The 17,236-nt window shown below is 34.1% G+C and overlaps 1 protein-coding gene across 1 annotated transcript in view; it reads left to right on the forward strand.

Annotated features, from left to right (window-relative positions):
• Positions 1 to 17,236, forward strand: part of LOC125676826 (uncharacterized) — a 157,825-nt gene that overhangs the window by 88,269 nt on the left and 52,320 nt on the right. Inside the window, exons 11-13 of the mRNA XM_056159787.1 lie at positions 2,470 to 2,961; positions 4,583 to 4,822; positions 7,023 to 7,511. Of these exons, the coding sequence (XP_056015762.1) occupies positions 2,470 to 2,961; positions 4,583 to 4,822; positions 7,023 to 7,511 (1,221 nt within the window). The remainder of the gene's footprint in view (positions 1 to 2,469; positions 2,962 to 4,582; positions 4,823 to 7,022; positions 7,512 to 17,236) is intronic.

A 17,236-nucleotide genomic window follows, 5' to 3' on the forward strand; every position in this document is an offset into this window, starting at 1 on the left:
CAATAAATTGTTTATCATACCGAAACAAAGCAAGACTCAAACGTGCATTTCAAATTGGAGTCCGCTCAGCTATGCATTGTATAGATGAGCGGGTTCCAATTTCAAATTCACTTTTGTAGTCTTGCTTTGTTTCGGTATGATAAACAATTTATTGCATGAATGTTCGCGAGATATTATATAGATATTGCATGTAGTTGAGGGTAACATTGAAATTTCCACCCGAGGAAACCATTGTCAACCGAGGCGTAGCTCAAACGACGTTGTCTAACAATCTACGGCAAACCGTACGCGCATGACGCATGTGATATTTTTTTCTTATAATATCACCCGTTGTCAATTACTGTTACCCGTTGCTAGATATTATCACACTGGGGCGCGTGCTTTCTGTTCTCAGAGGGTAACAATATTTTTTTTTCAAATGCTTCCTGACCAATCAGTATTTTACATGAAAGTATAATAAGATTTATTCATTCAAGAAAAATATTTTCCTCGGGCAATATGATTTTTTGGTGTGAATAAATCTTCATATTTCCCTCACTATCATGCAATGATGTATAAATATTGCATTCAGTTGAGGGTAAGATTGGAAATTTTCACCCCGAGAAAACCATTGTCAACCGAGTCGAAACGAGGTTGACAATGGTTTCTCGAGGGGTGAACATTTTCAATGTTGCCCTCAACTATGTGCAATATTTGTTTTATCATACTGAATGTTATATAAACAGCAAAGCAGGAAAAAACTTTCGTCTGTTTACATTTGATCCATCACTGTCATGCGATATTTCGTATATCGATGCGGGTATTCGTGTTTATTACAAATGCTCAAATGTCGTTTCAAGAACAATTTTAAATTCACTTAGCATCTTTCTGACATAATGGATTGAAGTTTGTCAAAGTCATGGCCCCCGACGTGGCATAGGGCACAATAGGGGATCGAAGTTTTATAAGCGAATATATAGGGATAATCTTTAAAATCTTCTTCTCAAAAACCACTGGGCCAAAAATTCTATGTGGTTCTGGAAAAAAAACCCATTGTGCTTTTGTTCTACTGGAGACGAAAGAAAATACTTTCAGTTTTTTCTTATGAGAAAATGATGTTTTACTATACTGGTGATTTAGCTAATAAAATCACAAACCCGGCAATCTACATGTCTACATATCAGCAGCTAATCAACTACTCAATCGAATCTAAAAGAAATATACAAATAATGCTGAGATTACATGTATATTTTCATTAATGTTATAAAACGAGATTAGCCATTATCATGATGCAGTCTGCCTCCATACTTCCGGGAGTCACGGAGATGAAACTTCCGGAAGCCAGAAGCTTTTGTATCTGGCAAGTACAAATGATATGAGAAATTTAGTACATAAGATGTGGTGGCCTTTAAAAGGAATTTGCTCTTTTCGGTATTTTTTTCCACTGAAAAAGAAGGCAGACCCCTCTTCTGCACCAACTGTTTTTTTTTTTCTTTCTTTTTTTTTTCTTTTTGTTATGAAGTTGGGCATCATCATCAGCTGGTTTCCACTACAATTTTAATCCTGAAAATTTTATGAAGTGGTAAAAAGTTCACTCCTTCTTGCCCTCAAATGCCTAAGTATGTTTTATTTTCTTCAATGATTAAAGGAGCTGTTTTGAAGATTTATTTCCTTATTACACAATCCCAGGGGGGGGGGGGGGGGGGGGGGTTGTATCCATGAATGTGACAATGATGCAGGACTCTTGAGTTTATCATATTATTGTAAAGGTCGGCAGCTAACGAAATAAAACATGGTAAAAGTTCCATTGGTCATTATTTTTGCAATCATCACAATTTTTTCGTCTTGCTGGTATATATTCAGTCATGTATTATATCCTTGTCCAGTTATCTGAAATCTACATAGCGATTTATACACGTCAGTTCTCGTGATACCACAGGTCGTTCTGATTTCTGTTCAATGATGTCAAACAGAATGAAATGGAAGTAAAGAACCGCAAGGGGATGTAATCCCACGTTATACAGTTTTCTTAAAAATGTTTATACCATTTTGAAAATGTTGGGGAAATATTTTTACAAACTGCTTCATTCAAGTGAGTTTGTAATGTATGACCCCAGAAGCATGTTTAGAACATTTCTTAGTAATGCTTATTAATAATCAAAACGTTTTGAAATACAATAAAACAGTTTTTGTTGTTTTTTTACTTTTGAAAAGCTGCATGAAATTGTTAATTCAAAATAGAACAGAAACATCAGTCAGAGTCCCTAAACAATTTGATTGGAAACCCATGTAGATGTATTTGATAGAATCTGCTAAGCTTTAAAGTCCTCCATGTTAGTGTGATGAGGATGATAATTCAAATCTCTGATCCCTCAGTCCGGTGGAAGTTGTGTAGTATTTCTCTCATGTCATTTTTTTTTTATTATTATCAAAATTAGTATATGGAACATGTGAACGACCTTGTATTACTGTATCATTTTACATTTCCAGACCAGTTCTCCCTGTCTCATGACGAGATGTCCGTGTTATTCTGTTTTCTGTGCTCTGACTACGGTACCCCCGACTTTACTGATACAGACCGTCTCGACATTCTTAATATGATACGAGAGGTGATGTACAGTAAGGACCAAATAACAAGTGAGGAGGAACAACGGACTCTGGACGGACTGAAGTCACGTGGATTTCTTCGGCATCAGGACAGAGTACACATCACTGAGGACGCCGAGGACGAGACTATGTACTGTATTACAGAACGTAGTATAGTGATCAGGGCTACACTGTACCCCTTGTATCGTTTCTCCAGTTATACTACAGCAGTGAGGTATCTGAGATCACGTGGATACACCAGGAAGCCTGGAGAGAAATGTGTCATTAGTGAGAACTCGGGCTGTGATTCCTTACTCATACGCCGTCTACAGATGAACACACTGACCCACGTCACCATGGAGGACACGACTATCTGTGATGAAGTGTCACAGTTCTGTAAGTATGAAGTAAATGAACCGTTTAGTGATCTACACCCAGAAGTCTATATACAGTCATGTGAATTCTACTTTCTTTTTAGCGATGTTAATTGTAGATCTTTTATTGATTGGTTTCTACTGAAGCATCTTAGGGTCGCAGCAGTATCCTTTTTTAGTTTGTTACAACAAATTAATAATTTGTTATAACAGATTGATAATTTGTTATAACAGATTACTAATCTGTTATAACACAAATTACTAATCTGTTATAACAAATTACTAATCTGTTATAACAAATTACTAATCTGTTATAACAAATTGCTAATCTGTTATAATAAATTACTAATTTGTTATAACAAATCACTAGTCTGTTTTACCAAATTATTAATCTGTTATGAAAAATTGTTAATCTGTTATAACAAATTATTAATATGTTATAACAAATTATCAATCTGTTATAACAAATTATTAATCCGTTAAAAAATTTATTAATCTGTTAAAACAAATTATATATATACTAATGTGTTATTTTAAATTATTAATTTGTTATAACAAAGTCAATAGAGTATCAATATCAACGACAAAAGATCATAATAGACAATCGTGAATTTTATCTCCATAGTCTCCACATATCAAAGATCTATGTCAAATGACAAAAAAGCTATGGCCTGGACAAACTTAGTATGGGAAGCGGAAAAAGAAGAATTCACACTGAAACAATATGTCCCCTTTCTGGGAAGGGAAGGTATAATTATTCATCGATATTTTAAGGAAAAAATGTGAAATACCACCGGTACAAAAACTTTTCAATCAAGAACATGCATACATTTTCAAAATGGGATTCCTGCAAACTGAAAGTTATGTGCTCAATATCAAATCTAGCATTATGTACCAGAAGGCTTTATAAGTTACAATAATTCACAGTAGTAACTAAAGTGGCAATAAAGCAAAACAAGAGGTTCATGGGCCTTAAAGATCGCCTGAGTCTGAGCTAATCTACAAAAGCTAAATATAATATGAATAGAAATTACAATTTAGGCAGCTTAAATATGCAACCAGGAAAATTAGTATCGATTTCATAGTATTTTGCAGTAGTGATACTTTTAACTAATGCTCAGGTTACCAATAAAGCATTCGGGCCTTTTGTTAAATTAATGATTTTAAATATCAATTTAGTAACTTGAAATAACCAATTGATAGTCTGTTATAACAAATTAGCAATTTGAAATAATAAATTGATAATTTGTTAAAACAAATTAGTAATTTCTTATAAAAAATGACTGATTTGTTATATCAAATTAGTAATCTCTTATGCATGTAACAAATCATTAATTTGTTATAACAAACTAAAAAAAATAAATACTGCTGCGGCCCTAATATGCTTTTGTAGATTTCAGATCAATGAGACATAAACAATTATAATGACCTGTACTATTTGACTAACTTGCAGTATAAACAAAGAAATATACATACAGTCTGTACAACCAGACACATTGACTGATAAACACTGTATATGTACATGCATATATGACGTCATGTGATTTAAGTTAGGACAATAATTCACGATACTTTTATTCTTAATGATCATTTCAAAGCTGTTAAATATAGCATTAATTAAAACCTGTTTATATATTATTCAGTGAACATCCCTCTAAGTAAAATACGCATGAGTGATGATAAACGAGGGGCGTTTTTAGAGGATTTACAGCAGACTGGGGAGTGTGTACAAAATAGAGGCGGATCACGGGGCAGTGTACAACACGTCAAGTGGCTATGGAGAGACTGGCAAAACGCGAGACCTGACATCGTGAGATCCTGTGTAGGTCTCCACCCACACTGTGATATTTACATCATCAACAACACGGCTTACAGAAAACACAGTGAGTGAAAAGTAATATTAATGTAAAGAAGTATGTATAGGCCTCCATCCATATAGTAAGCCAAAAGTAATGATAGTTCTATAATTGTAACGGGAGACCGTCATAAGTCCCCCCCCCCCCACCCCGCATTTAGAAAAGTTGTAGTATCTAACATTCTTAGTATTTGTAGTACGTACCAATGATGTCAATATAATTCCATATTTTCCCCATTGATACTAAGTTTTAAGGTTATTTAGATATTACCCAATCAAAATTGAACTTGCGTCTTTTCGTGTGTGTGTGTGTGTGTGTGTGTGTGTGTGTGTGTGTGTGTGTGTGTGATTTTAACTGTTGGACTTAGTACGTGGTCCACAAACATATCCACCGCATACATTTCATTGTTGAAAATGTTGCAGAATAATACCTGATAAAATAGATTAAAAATTACAATACACGTAAATTTGATTTAGTATCTATGGTTTGCATCATTCATTAGGCGTGTATATTGTAAACCTATAGCACAAATGTTTTTAAATCAGTCTACGATTAATAATTAGAAAGTTATGGTCATTTCAGTACACACACATTTAATTCGTTTCATTCTTAGGAAACTTCAGTATTATCTAATCAAAATGAACCACACGTGCACACGTGCATACGCATGGAGATTGGTAATTTTGGCCATGCCATTAGACATGTCCGAGCACAAAGTTGGTACTCCTTTTAGTGTAAACAAAATTTGGGACTAATACACGGAGCTTATCATCGGTTATTCATAAAATTATTTTGCACCATTACGGAAATCCTGTGGAATTGTAGCCCTATCCCGAAAACGTCAGAATAAAATAAATCGGATAGGGCTAAATTATTGCAGGTATGTAACATTGTGCAGCAGCCAACATCAATGGAAATGATTAACACCATGTTTCATGAAGGCCGACATACATCTACCGAACTCAACAAGATGTAAATAAGTGTGAATACTTGCACTAAATAAAGCTTCAAACATCGCCCTGTTTCGCACAAATTTATCTACAGGTATTTGAATTAGATGTTGGGGATACATTTACAGTACCTTAAATTGCGTTGATCACCTTGATTTTATCCACTGTGTTGCATCGCTCAGATACAGTTCCTGAAACGTTCTGCTTTACCATTTTCCCGTTCGCTCACCGTGCATTTACCGTCTTGAGGGCCCTGAAGTTTACAGATTTTATAGGGTTTGAAACGTGTTTCCTATTTAGTCATTTTTACTATTTTTTGTCATTTCTTATAAGGAGAAACTAATAAGATGACGCAAATTTTAAGGAAAGTTTTGAAGGAAAAAAAGTAAGTTCTCGCAATAAAAGTAATTCAAAAGATTTGTCATTTATTTCTCCAAGAGTGGAAGCAGTTATTGCTTCTTTTATCGTTTACATTTTTATAAACAAGAGACCACGATATACGTTAATTTAGAAAATCTAAGGGGGGGGGGACCTGTGGTACTTCTCCTACAGCTGGTGACGTCTCAATTTGAGTGAACAGTTCTCGACAAAACGTAAAACAAACAAATTATCAATCAATCAAAAAAAGGTTTCATTGTATCTTTACAAAAGTTGTCACTTATCAAACAGAAGATTCCTTCTTTCTATAATTGAACATTTTTTGTTTTAAAAAAATGATTACATATACTTTCAACTTAACATCATATCCCTTAAAAAGATGTACACTAAATTGACTTTTCTGAGGCATTCTACTAAAAAAACTACATTTGACCACAACACCGTTTACATTGCATACATGAGGGAGTTAAGACAATTATTATGATTTATGATACAGCTTACATGAGGTTGATACGGAATTCATTTCTGTAGGATCTGTCATCGTATTAAAATAATATCTAATTATGGTGAGGATAAGAGAACATGATAGACAACTATTCAAGTCAACTTTGTTGTGTAAAATTGTGTAATATTTTGTACATATATGATCTCTCATGGTGTAATATTCTTTATAACGCTATATAATAACGACATTTCATATATACACTTGCACTTTGGTCGAAAGATATATTCTCTCGCTGACTCCCGTAGACTGAATAAACAAATGAATCTATAATCAAATACAAACTTTTCTTTTAATAATTCTAAAATAAATTTGGAATTTTTATTTTCAGTGTACAGTATATGTATTTGATTGATCACATTGATATCATATAGCGTACATTATTTCAACATTACAGGTCAGCACCACGACCGTCCTCCAGCTGAACGTTGTCTCCTGTACTGTCTTCTGATGGTGGAACACTACACCGTCAAGGTCAAGGACGAATCTCACATCAATATGTACAATGCGATCAGAGAACGATACTTTACAGAACTACCTGTTTGTGATGAAATTACAACAACTAACCATCTCGAGGAAATCATTTATATAGAAAACTACGTGTTCAAGTTTAAATCAGACGACATCCGACATGACGTCATGTACGCGTTCGTTACGGATTGTCTGGTGGAGGAAAGTGATCTGAAGTTTTTCCTGACTACTGCGTCACATCAGGTGGTATCAGAATACTGCCGGTCGTGGAATTATGAGAGGAGTGAGGGAGAGAGATGTTTGTATATACCTTATGAGAAGTGCGAACTGTTCATAGACAAACTACAGCTGGACATCCTCACACACTGTACCATGTCAGACAGGAGGATCATTCATAACAGTATCAGTGGATGTTGTAAGTAATGGTTATCTTCTAGCATCCGAGTAAAATTCACATTATCAAATAGATGGGCGGTCCTTCTTTCACGAGTGCGCGGAGCGCACGAGTTAGAGAGGGACCACCCATCTCTTTGATAATGTGAATTTTACGAGGATGCTAGACGATAACCGACTTGTCACATATTTTAAAAGCTTCTCATTTTACCTTTATTGAACCATACATTCAATACAATGGTAGATTGACATATAGCATCGTCGGACGATGCATGTGTACATTTGTATATAAAATTTAATACGCTTTACCCGTAAAACAGCAAAACTAACTTAACGAAAATTGATTATCCCTGTCAGTATCAATCACATATTGATGGCTTCATAAATAATTTTTCAGGAATTTAATTCTATACATGTATTTGTACAAATGCTTTTAGAAAACATGTATAACATAAATACAAATGTATTAAAGTAGGAAAATGATTAAAGACTTGCATTAGCAAACTCTTTATAAAATGAGAGAGAGAGAGAGAGAGAGAGAGAGAGAGAGAGCTACTTATCATTACTGACTGGGAGAAAACGGTCACAGGTATGTGTATATCTGTTACATAACAATTCCTGTTTGCTTCAACGCCCATCATCAATCGACGCACGTTTTACCCGTAAAACAGCAAAACTAACTTAACGAAAACTGATTATCCCTGGCAGTATCTATCACATTGTGGTCTCTGTATAACACAAATATTAAAGTGGGAAAAGGATTAAAGACTTGCATTAGCAAACTCTTTATAAAATGAGAGAGAGAACTATTTAACATTACTGACTGCAAAAACGGTCACAGGTATGTGTATACATGTATTTGTTACATAACACTTCTGGTATGTTTCAACGCCCCATACATCGATCGGCGCATGCTTTACCCGTGAAACAGCAAAAGTAACTTCACGAAAAACTGAATTATCCCTGTCTTGTTTCTATTGCGTAATTTTGATGTTAGTACCGCCCATGCGATGACAAGGTGGGAGGAGCTCGTTTTATCACATATGCGATAACAAGACACTGTTGATGATAACCAGATACAATTCCTGAACAACAAAAGAAAATCACTGTAAATATGTGACAAGTTTTTATCACAGACACCTTTAAAGTTTTCTCAGATCAAAGTGTTTTTACAGAAAGATCATAACAATGGTCATAGACGTATTTTCGAAAATGATAATGTGGAAGTAGCAATCGCAATCGAAATAGCATACCCTTTCACGTTTCATTATTAAGCGTACCATCATTATCTGTAATAGCAAAGCAAATACTGTACAAACAAACATGCATATCATTTTTATATGCCCGTCATCAGATGTATTATATAAATATTACATGTAGTTGAGGGTAACATTGAAAATTTTCACCCCGAGAAAACTGTTGTCAACCGAGGCATAGTCTAGGTTGACAATGCTTTCTCTAGGGGTGAAAATTTTCAATGTTACCCTCAACTACATGTAATATTTGTTTTATTATACTGAATGGTTATTATTATTATGTTTATTCAGGCAAAGCATCATATGAATTACAAATCATAATAAAATACATTGCAAAATGCAATAATGTCAATTAGGGATCACGAATGAATTTTTGGCACATCGCTATCATATGTACACAATAGCATTCCAGATATTATCACAGCTATAGCCACTAATAACATAATTATCAAGATACATGCTTATCACAAAACCATATCTGATCACAGACAATACACGTTATATACTTTAAACCATTCTTTGCCTAGGATACCCGTGAAAGCAATTTATAAAACTTGCTTATTTCCAATGGGGTCCTAAGATGTTAAGAGTTGATAATAGCGAGACGTTAGCTCGTACTGCGAGCTCTAATGACTACAGCGCGGGAAATAATCCGAGCTAAATCTAAACCCCTAACAAGGAAAATTTTTGACGCCAATCCCGGAAGTCCCTTATCAAAAATGGCTGAGATCTCGCAAAGTCACACTTTGGAATATGATTGTGAACTTACGTGGATTATCATCCTAATCGTGTGGCCTCCTAGGTCCAAAATTCAGTGCACCATTAGGTGAAATGTTTAACGAAGTGCAATGTTTATGAAAGGCAGGCTAAGATGATGTGTGACGTCATGTCTACATGTACGTTTTGACGTAGGTCATTATAAGACTGACAGTGGCGGATCTAAATACGTACTTGTTATTTCCATCTGTAAAAGTCATACTACCAGGACAATATTGAATATACGTAAACATTAGGCATACGTAATATGGCATCGAATACAAATTGTGTATAATTGACTGCAAACCACAAATCTGATTAAAATACTAAATTCTCAATAGCAATTCTAACAAGAAAAAACGGGATACTAACTGCAATATCCTATACTCTTAATGCTTCATACATGTCATATCGTCAATTAGTGCAACCCGTAATTACATGTATGTAGTCCATGTTCGTATTAGTTCTGTATTTTATGTTGTGAACACATGTTCCGAAAATAAATGTAGAAAGCGCGGCAGCTGATTTTCCTTATTGAATATGCTTAACCGAATATTACACTAACTTAAATTGTTAGAATATGTGAGGGAGCACAAGTACTGAATTAGTGCTATTTAAAACATTACACAAAATCAATCGAATTCGGTCGGATTGAAAACATTTTTAAAAAATGTTTGGGTTGTGTGTGTGTGTGTGTGTGTGTGTGTGTGTGTGTGTGTGTGTGTGTGTGACTAAAAATAATGAGTGCTTGAATCAGCGCATATACAGGCCCAATAGTTGAATTTATCGATTTATTTTTAAATCATCATTACATTGAAATGCGTTTTATGTTCAAAGGCAATGCTGTTTAAACACAGTTTTACAAACTTGAACGGTTTGGTCATTTTTATCATACAATTAGTAACTTGAAAAGATGGAGAATAAAAAAAGGAAAGTAGAGGCAGTCGACTGCTGAGAGCATACAGTTCAGAACAGTGTCGTGCATCAAAGGTTAGAGTGAAGGCAGCAGAAATAAAATGTATATATAGCATAAAAAATATTTCAATCACATGTTTTAATGATGTTTAATGTAAAACCCCGAGAGAAAATTCATACCTGATCAAAGCATAAACATTACAAAATATGTACATACATGAAGCTGCGCTCGCTCAAACGGTAGCACCGTCAATATATCAGATTATGTATGACTAAGACAGCATAGCCAAAAATAAGATTGATCGTTAGATGATTTTTCTAGCATAAATTAAGTAAAATTATGTACTTTGTTTAATTTTATATTGATACAAAATATTTTAAACAAGAGTACCGCAAACGGTACAATATACATGTGAGTCATGGTGCACCAATCCATCTGACATGTGAACTGATTATGTATTTCTCTGAGAGTGAGGTTGTGACAAAATGTCGGTGCAATATCTATGTATGATGACAAACAATATACATCTGGAGATTTTTATTTTAAACTTTAAGACTTTTCTATTCAGAATGTGTGTTGTATCAATTCAGAGTGCACAACATGCTTCCTTGTTGAATTTCACTGTCCGACGAGCGTGTGTAATTCCACCCTTCTAGATTTATAGGTTCAAATCTTATATTTGATTGTTGATTCTTAAAAAAGAAGCTCGCGTCGCCGCTCCAATGATTACACATATGGGTCACATTATTTGCTCTTCATCAGCTGAAAAAAGATGAGTAAATAACCCATAATGCTTCTGGAAAACTATCGCCGTCACTGCAGTATACTTCATTGACAAACCCGTAATTAAAATAATTAAATTGTTTAGAAAGTACCATAAACGTTTTCAAATTCCAGACAAGCTTTCTCATAGCTTCAAACGTTTTGTTTTTGCTCGGTTTCAGAGAAGAAGAAAAAAACATTGCAGCTTATAGGACGTTTACACCCACCGCGTTATATTCCCCGCGTTAAATGAAGAGGCGGATAAAATGTTTATACCGAGCAAAGCTCGGACGGACCGAAGGCCCGTCCGCGAAGCAAGGATTTAAAGGTAACATGTATGTACAAGAAAAAAGTCAAAATCAGCAAAAGAAAAAGAGATAATCTCTATATACGTTCACTGAAATTTTCGTGATCCATATGGGCGCTGCCATTTATTTTTTCATTACCTGCTTCAACAGTTATTCGTGTTTTATTTTGAATGCCAATAATAGAAGACTCTAACTTGCAATTCATAATTTAAACACTCAGTTTGTTCAAAGTGAATAATATAATATTATCATTGTAACAGGTTTTAGCAAATAAATGCATATAAAACCGTTATACGACTAAATAGATGAACGAGTTCATGAGTTTCTTTGAATAAGAGTATACGATAAAATTACGGTTACTTTTTTACCATTTTGAATTTCTTGGTTAATTTTGTTTAGTTTTAACTGCCTTTTTCATTGCATACGAACTGTATTATTGTTGTTTATAATTGTTTGCTTTGAAAAAGAGAAAAAAGTCGAGGCTAAATGTGACGTCACAATGCACGGTTTACGTCGCCTTCATTTCCCGCGTTAGATTAGTAGGCGGATCATGTAGAACTGCTATCCCCATATATCCCCCTTTAATATTGAGATGTTACTGGGTGTTTAGCGCAAGGAAAATTTCATAACAAGATATATATTTAAATGAATCACAATCTACCGTACTTAACGGAATTATGATGATCACTTGTGACACGGAGTTACGTACATGCTTCGCTCGGTCCAACGGTCACACCGTATACATATTAAGCCGTGTTGCAAGATGTTAATGGGCTTCGCTCGTCTCCACGGTCACACCGTACAACATATTACATCTTATTATACCGAGCGAAGCAAGGCTCTAAAGGTAACACTTATACGTAAAATAAAAAGTGAGAAAATCTGCAAATGAATACAGATAATCTCTATATACGTTCACTGAAAATTTTGTGATCCATATGGGCGCCGCCATTATGCTTTGTTCATTAGTTGCTTCTACAGTTATTCGTGTTTTAATTTCGAATGCCAAAAATACAAGACTAACGTGCAATTTGTAATTCAAACACTCAGTTTGTTAAAAATGAATGGTATGATTATTATTGTTACAGTCTTTAGCCAATCATCAAATAGAAAAACAGTAATACTACTAAATAGAATAACGAGTTCACCTGGTGTGTCCAGGGGTCCGTGTTTACCCAACTATCTATTTTGTATTGCTTGTAGGAGTTATGAGATTGATCACTGTTCGTTATCTTCACCTTGCTTTGATACTGGGCGTTTAGCGCAAGGGGAATTTCATAAATAATACATATTTTTAAATAAATTGTAATTTACCGTACTGAACAGAATTATGTCTATCACTTGGGCACGCCAATGACCATATCATGCTTCGCTCGGTCCAACGGTCACACCGTATACATATTACCGAGCGAAGGCTCTAAAGGTAACACGTATGTAAAAGAACACATGAGCAAATCAGCAAATGAATAGAGATAATCTCTACATACATACGTTCACAGAAAATTTTGTGATCCATATGGGCGCCATCATATTCCTTTGTTAATTAGATGCTTCTAGAGTTATTCGTGTTTTAACTTTGAATGCCAAAAATACAAGACTGACGTGTAATTTGTAATCCAAACACCCAGTTTGTTAAAAATGAATGGTTTGATTATTATTGTTACCGTGTTTAGCCAATCATCATATAGAAAAACAGTAATACGACTAAATAGATGCACGAGTTCATGGGTTTCTTTAAATAAGAATATACGATTTACGTACGGTTACTTTTTTTTACCATTTTGAATTTGTTGGGTTAATTTTGATTAGTTTTAACGCCCTTTAAGCGGGATGTATTGTTGTTGTTTATGATTGTTTGCTTTGAAAGAGAAAAAAGTCGAGGCTAAATTTGACGTCACAATGCACGGTTTACGTCGCCTTCATTTCCCGCGTTAAGGTATTCCATGTATAATGAAAGGATAATGAACAATTTTGAAGGATTTAGATCAACATAAAAGTTTATTGTTAAATAATGATGAAAGTGAAGCAGATGAAATTAACATGCCTGATAAATGATTAGAAGCTGACCTTTTTGCACTTAAGACTTTTTGGAAGAGTTGTCTGCCCTTTGTAAAAATAAGAAAAATCTAATTTTCTAAAAATGTGTGTGGTCAATGATTAATTTTATTTCATATTTTCATAAAAAGAAAGTGTAAGTAACTTTCTACCAAGAGATTTGTATGAAAATATAATTTGTTTTTAAAATATTGTAATAAAACATGCTTTTCCCATATACTTCAATGTTGAATTCAAGGTGAAATAAATCAAACAGTAAACAAAATTTTGAAAATTCCTATGGTGGACTATTTTTATTTGATGAACCCTTCAAAATGATACCATAATTACAAATATTCCACCATCCATTTATTAGATATGAGATATGGTCATTATACATTGAATACCTTAAATTAGTAGGCGGATCATGTAGAACTGTTATCCCCATATATTCCCCTTTAATATTCGGATGTTACTGGGTGTTTAGCGCAAGGAAAATTTCATTCAAAATATATATATTTAAATGAATCATAATCTACCGTACTTAACGGAATTATGATCATCACTTGGGACATACCAATCACCAGTCCATGCTTCGCTCGGTCCAACGGTCACACCGTATACATATTATAGCTAATAAATAGTCTATTATAAAATCTGCGTAAAATCTAGAAAATGTTAGCGTTCAATATCCTGAGAATTTATTAAACGCTAACTCTGCATTGCGTATATTGTGTGCGCCCGAAACATTCCGAATATGAGCGTTTAATATTGTCGTTACCGTAACGACGTAAACAAACCAAAATGACAGATGACGGTCCTCCGAATCTGACAGAGCCGGTATTTGATATCATATTCATTTATTTAAACAAAATGTTTTACTGTACATAACTTATAATGTCCCCATTCACAAAATCAGTTTACTTCATGCATCAATGACGGGTTTAATATTGAACAGTTAAAAAATGCATGATATTGCACACTTTCACCTTAGATGCCAACATTGATGAATTATCGTCTATTGTAGAGTATTTTGAGTGAAAAGGGATATAATTTAACAACTAAATACTTTAGCTATATAATAAAAGGGTTATTGAACTTATAATGGCACTCGTTGGATGTCAAAATACACTCGCAAGCTCGTGCATTTTCACATGCAATATTCACCAATAAAAGTTTAATAACCTTACGTCATTAGCAAAGAAATATGATGAAATTAGTATGCTGCGGTATTAATGAACCTTTTATCAATTAACACACATATACCTGTTATCAAAGTCAGAAAATTGCAACTTTCCTTAACCCTTTCTCTACCGGCACATTTTAGAGGTTTTTAAAGACTAAATGACAGTATTTTTAAATCGATTTAAATCTACATGGATCACGATTTGGGGTAGGCATACAACATATAATTTTGTTAGGAATTGGACAGGGAACAATTTCTTATAAAAGTTGTCAATGTATTCCATGACCTCAAAGAGGTCTACAGGGTGAAAGGTCATATAAGTGCACATTTTTGCAATCTTTTCTCTCTGAAATATATATATTACGACCCCTCTCACTAGATTAGAGTCAAAAATAGGAAATTCTAAATGTATGAGCTAATGTGCCTTTTAAAATACTACAAATACAACGCAATCAAACTAATCAATTTTATTGACAAACAAATAATTTTGGTTGCTAAGTAACAACACTCATAGTACAATTTTGACCATAATTCGCCTTTCTGCATCCATTCGACACAATTTAAATGTAATTACATTCCATGATGATTAGTAAATGTCACATTATTTTAAAAATATAATCTTTAAATAGATCTTAATCATTTTAAAAGGTTTTTAACAAAAAATATGATGAAGAGAATTAAGGTCAAAGGACATCAAATGGAAACTTCGTACTTTATATAATTACTTGTCCATCATTTTCTAATAATATGACGTTTTGCCATTATGTTCCATTAAATAGAATAAGTATTGCAACATTAAAACAAAGATCTTTCAATTATTGTTAATCTAAAATAATTTATTTTTTTATTCAATTATATTTGGTTGCTCAGCAACAACACCTTATCAAATGTTATGAAAAAGTACTAACCATTTTTCCTCTCCAAGTTCAACATATACGAATGTTCAAGTACTTACTTTCAATCACTAGATTTAAATGTAGTTGCATCATATTTAACAAAAATTTTCTTATTTTCAACCTCTTAAACCTATTTCTAGACATAATTCTTGATAATGAGTTGTTCCGACAGGGGCATGCGTTGACCAATATCTGTCTATCGACTGGAACTTCACAGCAGGCATATATAAGATAATGCACAAAAATCTGGAGAAAAAAAAGTAACTCAATTGGCTCTGTAAATGTTTCCGACAATCAAGGCCCTCTGAAAAGTATGCATTTAATTACTTATGAAATTTTATCAGAGGTAATTGTTGTACACATTTAATAAATGAGTTAGATTCACAGCCAGATTAATTTTGGTAAAGGTAATCTTTTTACTATGCATTTTATTATTCTTTTTAAACTGGAAATCACTGCCACAATATCGGTTTTTAAAACTAGTAATACCTGTACAGTTCCTCTTCAGTGAGAGGCTGCAAACTTCCTTGGAAAGTATATGGCAATCCTTCCCCCTAGATATGACCATCTCAGCATAATGGTTGGTGGCAACACAAATGGAGAAAACCAAATCTTCGGTCAAAGACAGCTTCATAAAATCTGCAGTTCTCCGAATACCGTAATAGGGTCCCATATCTGAAAGAAAATTGCAAAGAAAATCAGTATTGGCCACCATACCTTAAAACGTGTCCTACCTTATAATTTTTTTGTATGTATGCGATCCCTAGTTATGCAGCAAAAACAACAACAACAAAAACAGTAAAATGGTACACACATATCAGTGTACCATAATGCCATGATTCCATTTGTGAATGTATTATCTGGATTTATTTGAATGGTAACCAAATTTATACTGATTTAACCCTATATTCAACCTCAAAGAGTCATCCCAACTGAAAGCCAGGTTGTCACCCCGAATGAAATGCCACAGTTCTTGTATCAGGTGTCCCTGTGTCCTCCACATCAGCATCCTTCCAATGCATGTCTGGATTTGCCAGTAGACTGTCGCTAGCGGATGATACCTGGGAACTTCCCACTAAATATTGGGATATCAATACCCTTTTTAAAGAAGAAAATAAATTACAATTAAAAATTGTTGGTTTATGTTTAAAAAGCAAAATAAAAGTTTCACGGTAGCATGGAACAGTTTCGCACTTAAATTTATTTACTCAAATTTATTTAAAGATAAGGTAAGGGATTGCATACATGTGTTAGAAATGAATCGAATATTTTATTATACATTGCGAGAGTAGCAGAGTGGGTAATGAAAAAAAAATATATGTATCATGTAGGTGTCTGCATTATGCCTAGCATATACATGAGGGCAAATACTGAAGAAATTCAGGTTAAAACCTACAGGGTCCAGCGAAAATACTGAAACTCTGAGGGAAAGTGAATGACCCCAGATATAAAAATAGAATTGAATTCAGTTATCTGGTGGCATCCAGTTTTTTTATTGGTGGAAGAGAGAACCCAGATACCTGGGGAGAGACCACCGACCTTTCGTAAGTAAACTGGGAAAACTTTCTCACTCACCGGCGCGAACGGGATTCGAACCCGCGCCTAGAGAGGTGAGAGGCCGTGTGATTTTGAG

This window comes from Ostrea edulis, chromosome 3 (assembly GCF_947568905.1).
Source record: "Ostrea edulis chromosome 3, xbOstEdul1.1, whole genome shotgun sequence".
NCBI classification, from domain to species: domain Eukaryota; kingdom Metazoa; phylum Mollusca; class Bivalvia; order Ostreida; family Ostreidae; genus Ostrea; species Ostrea edulis.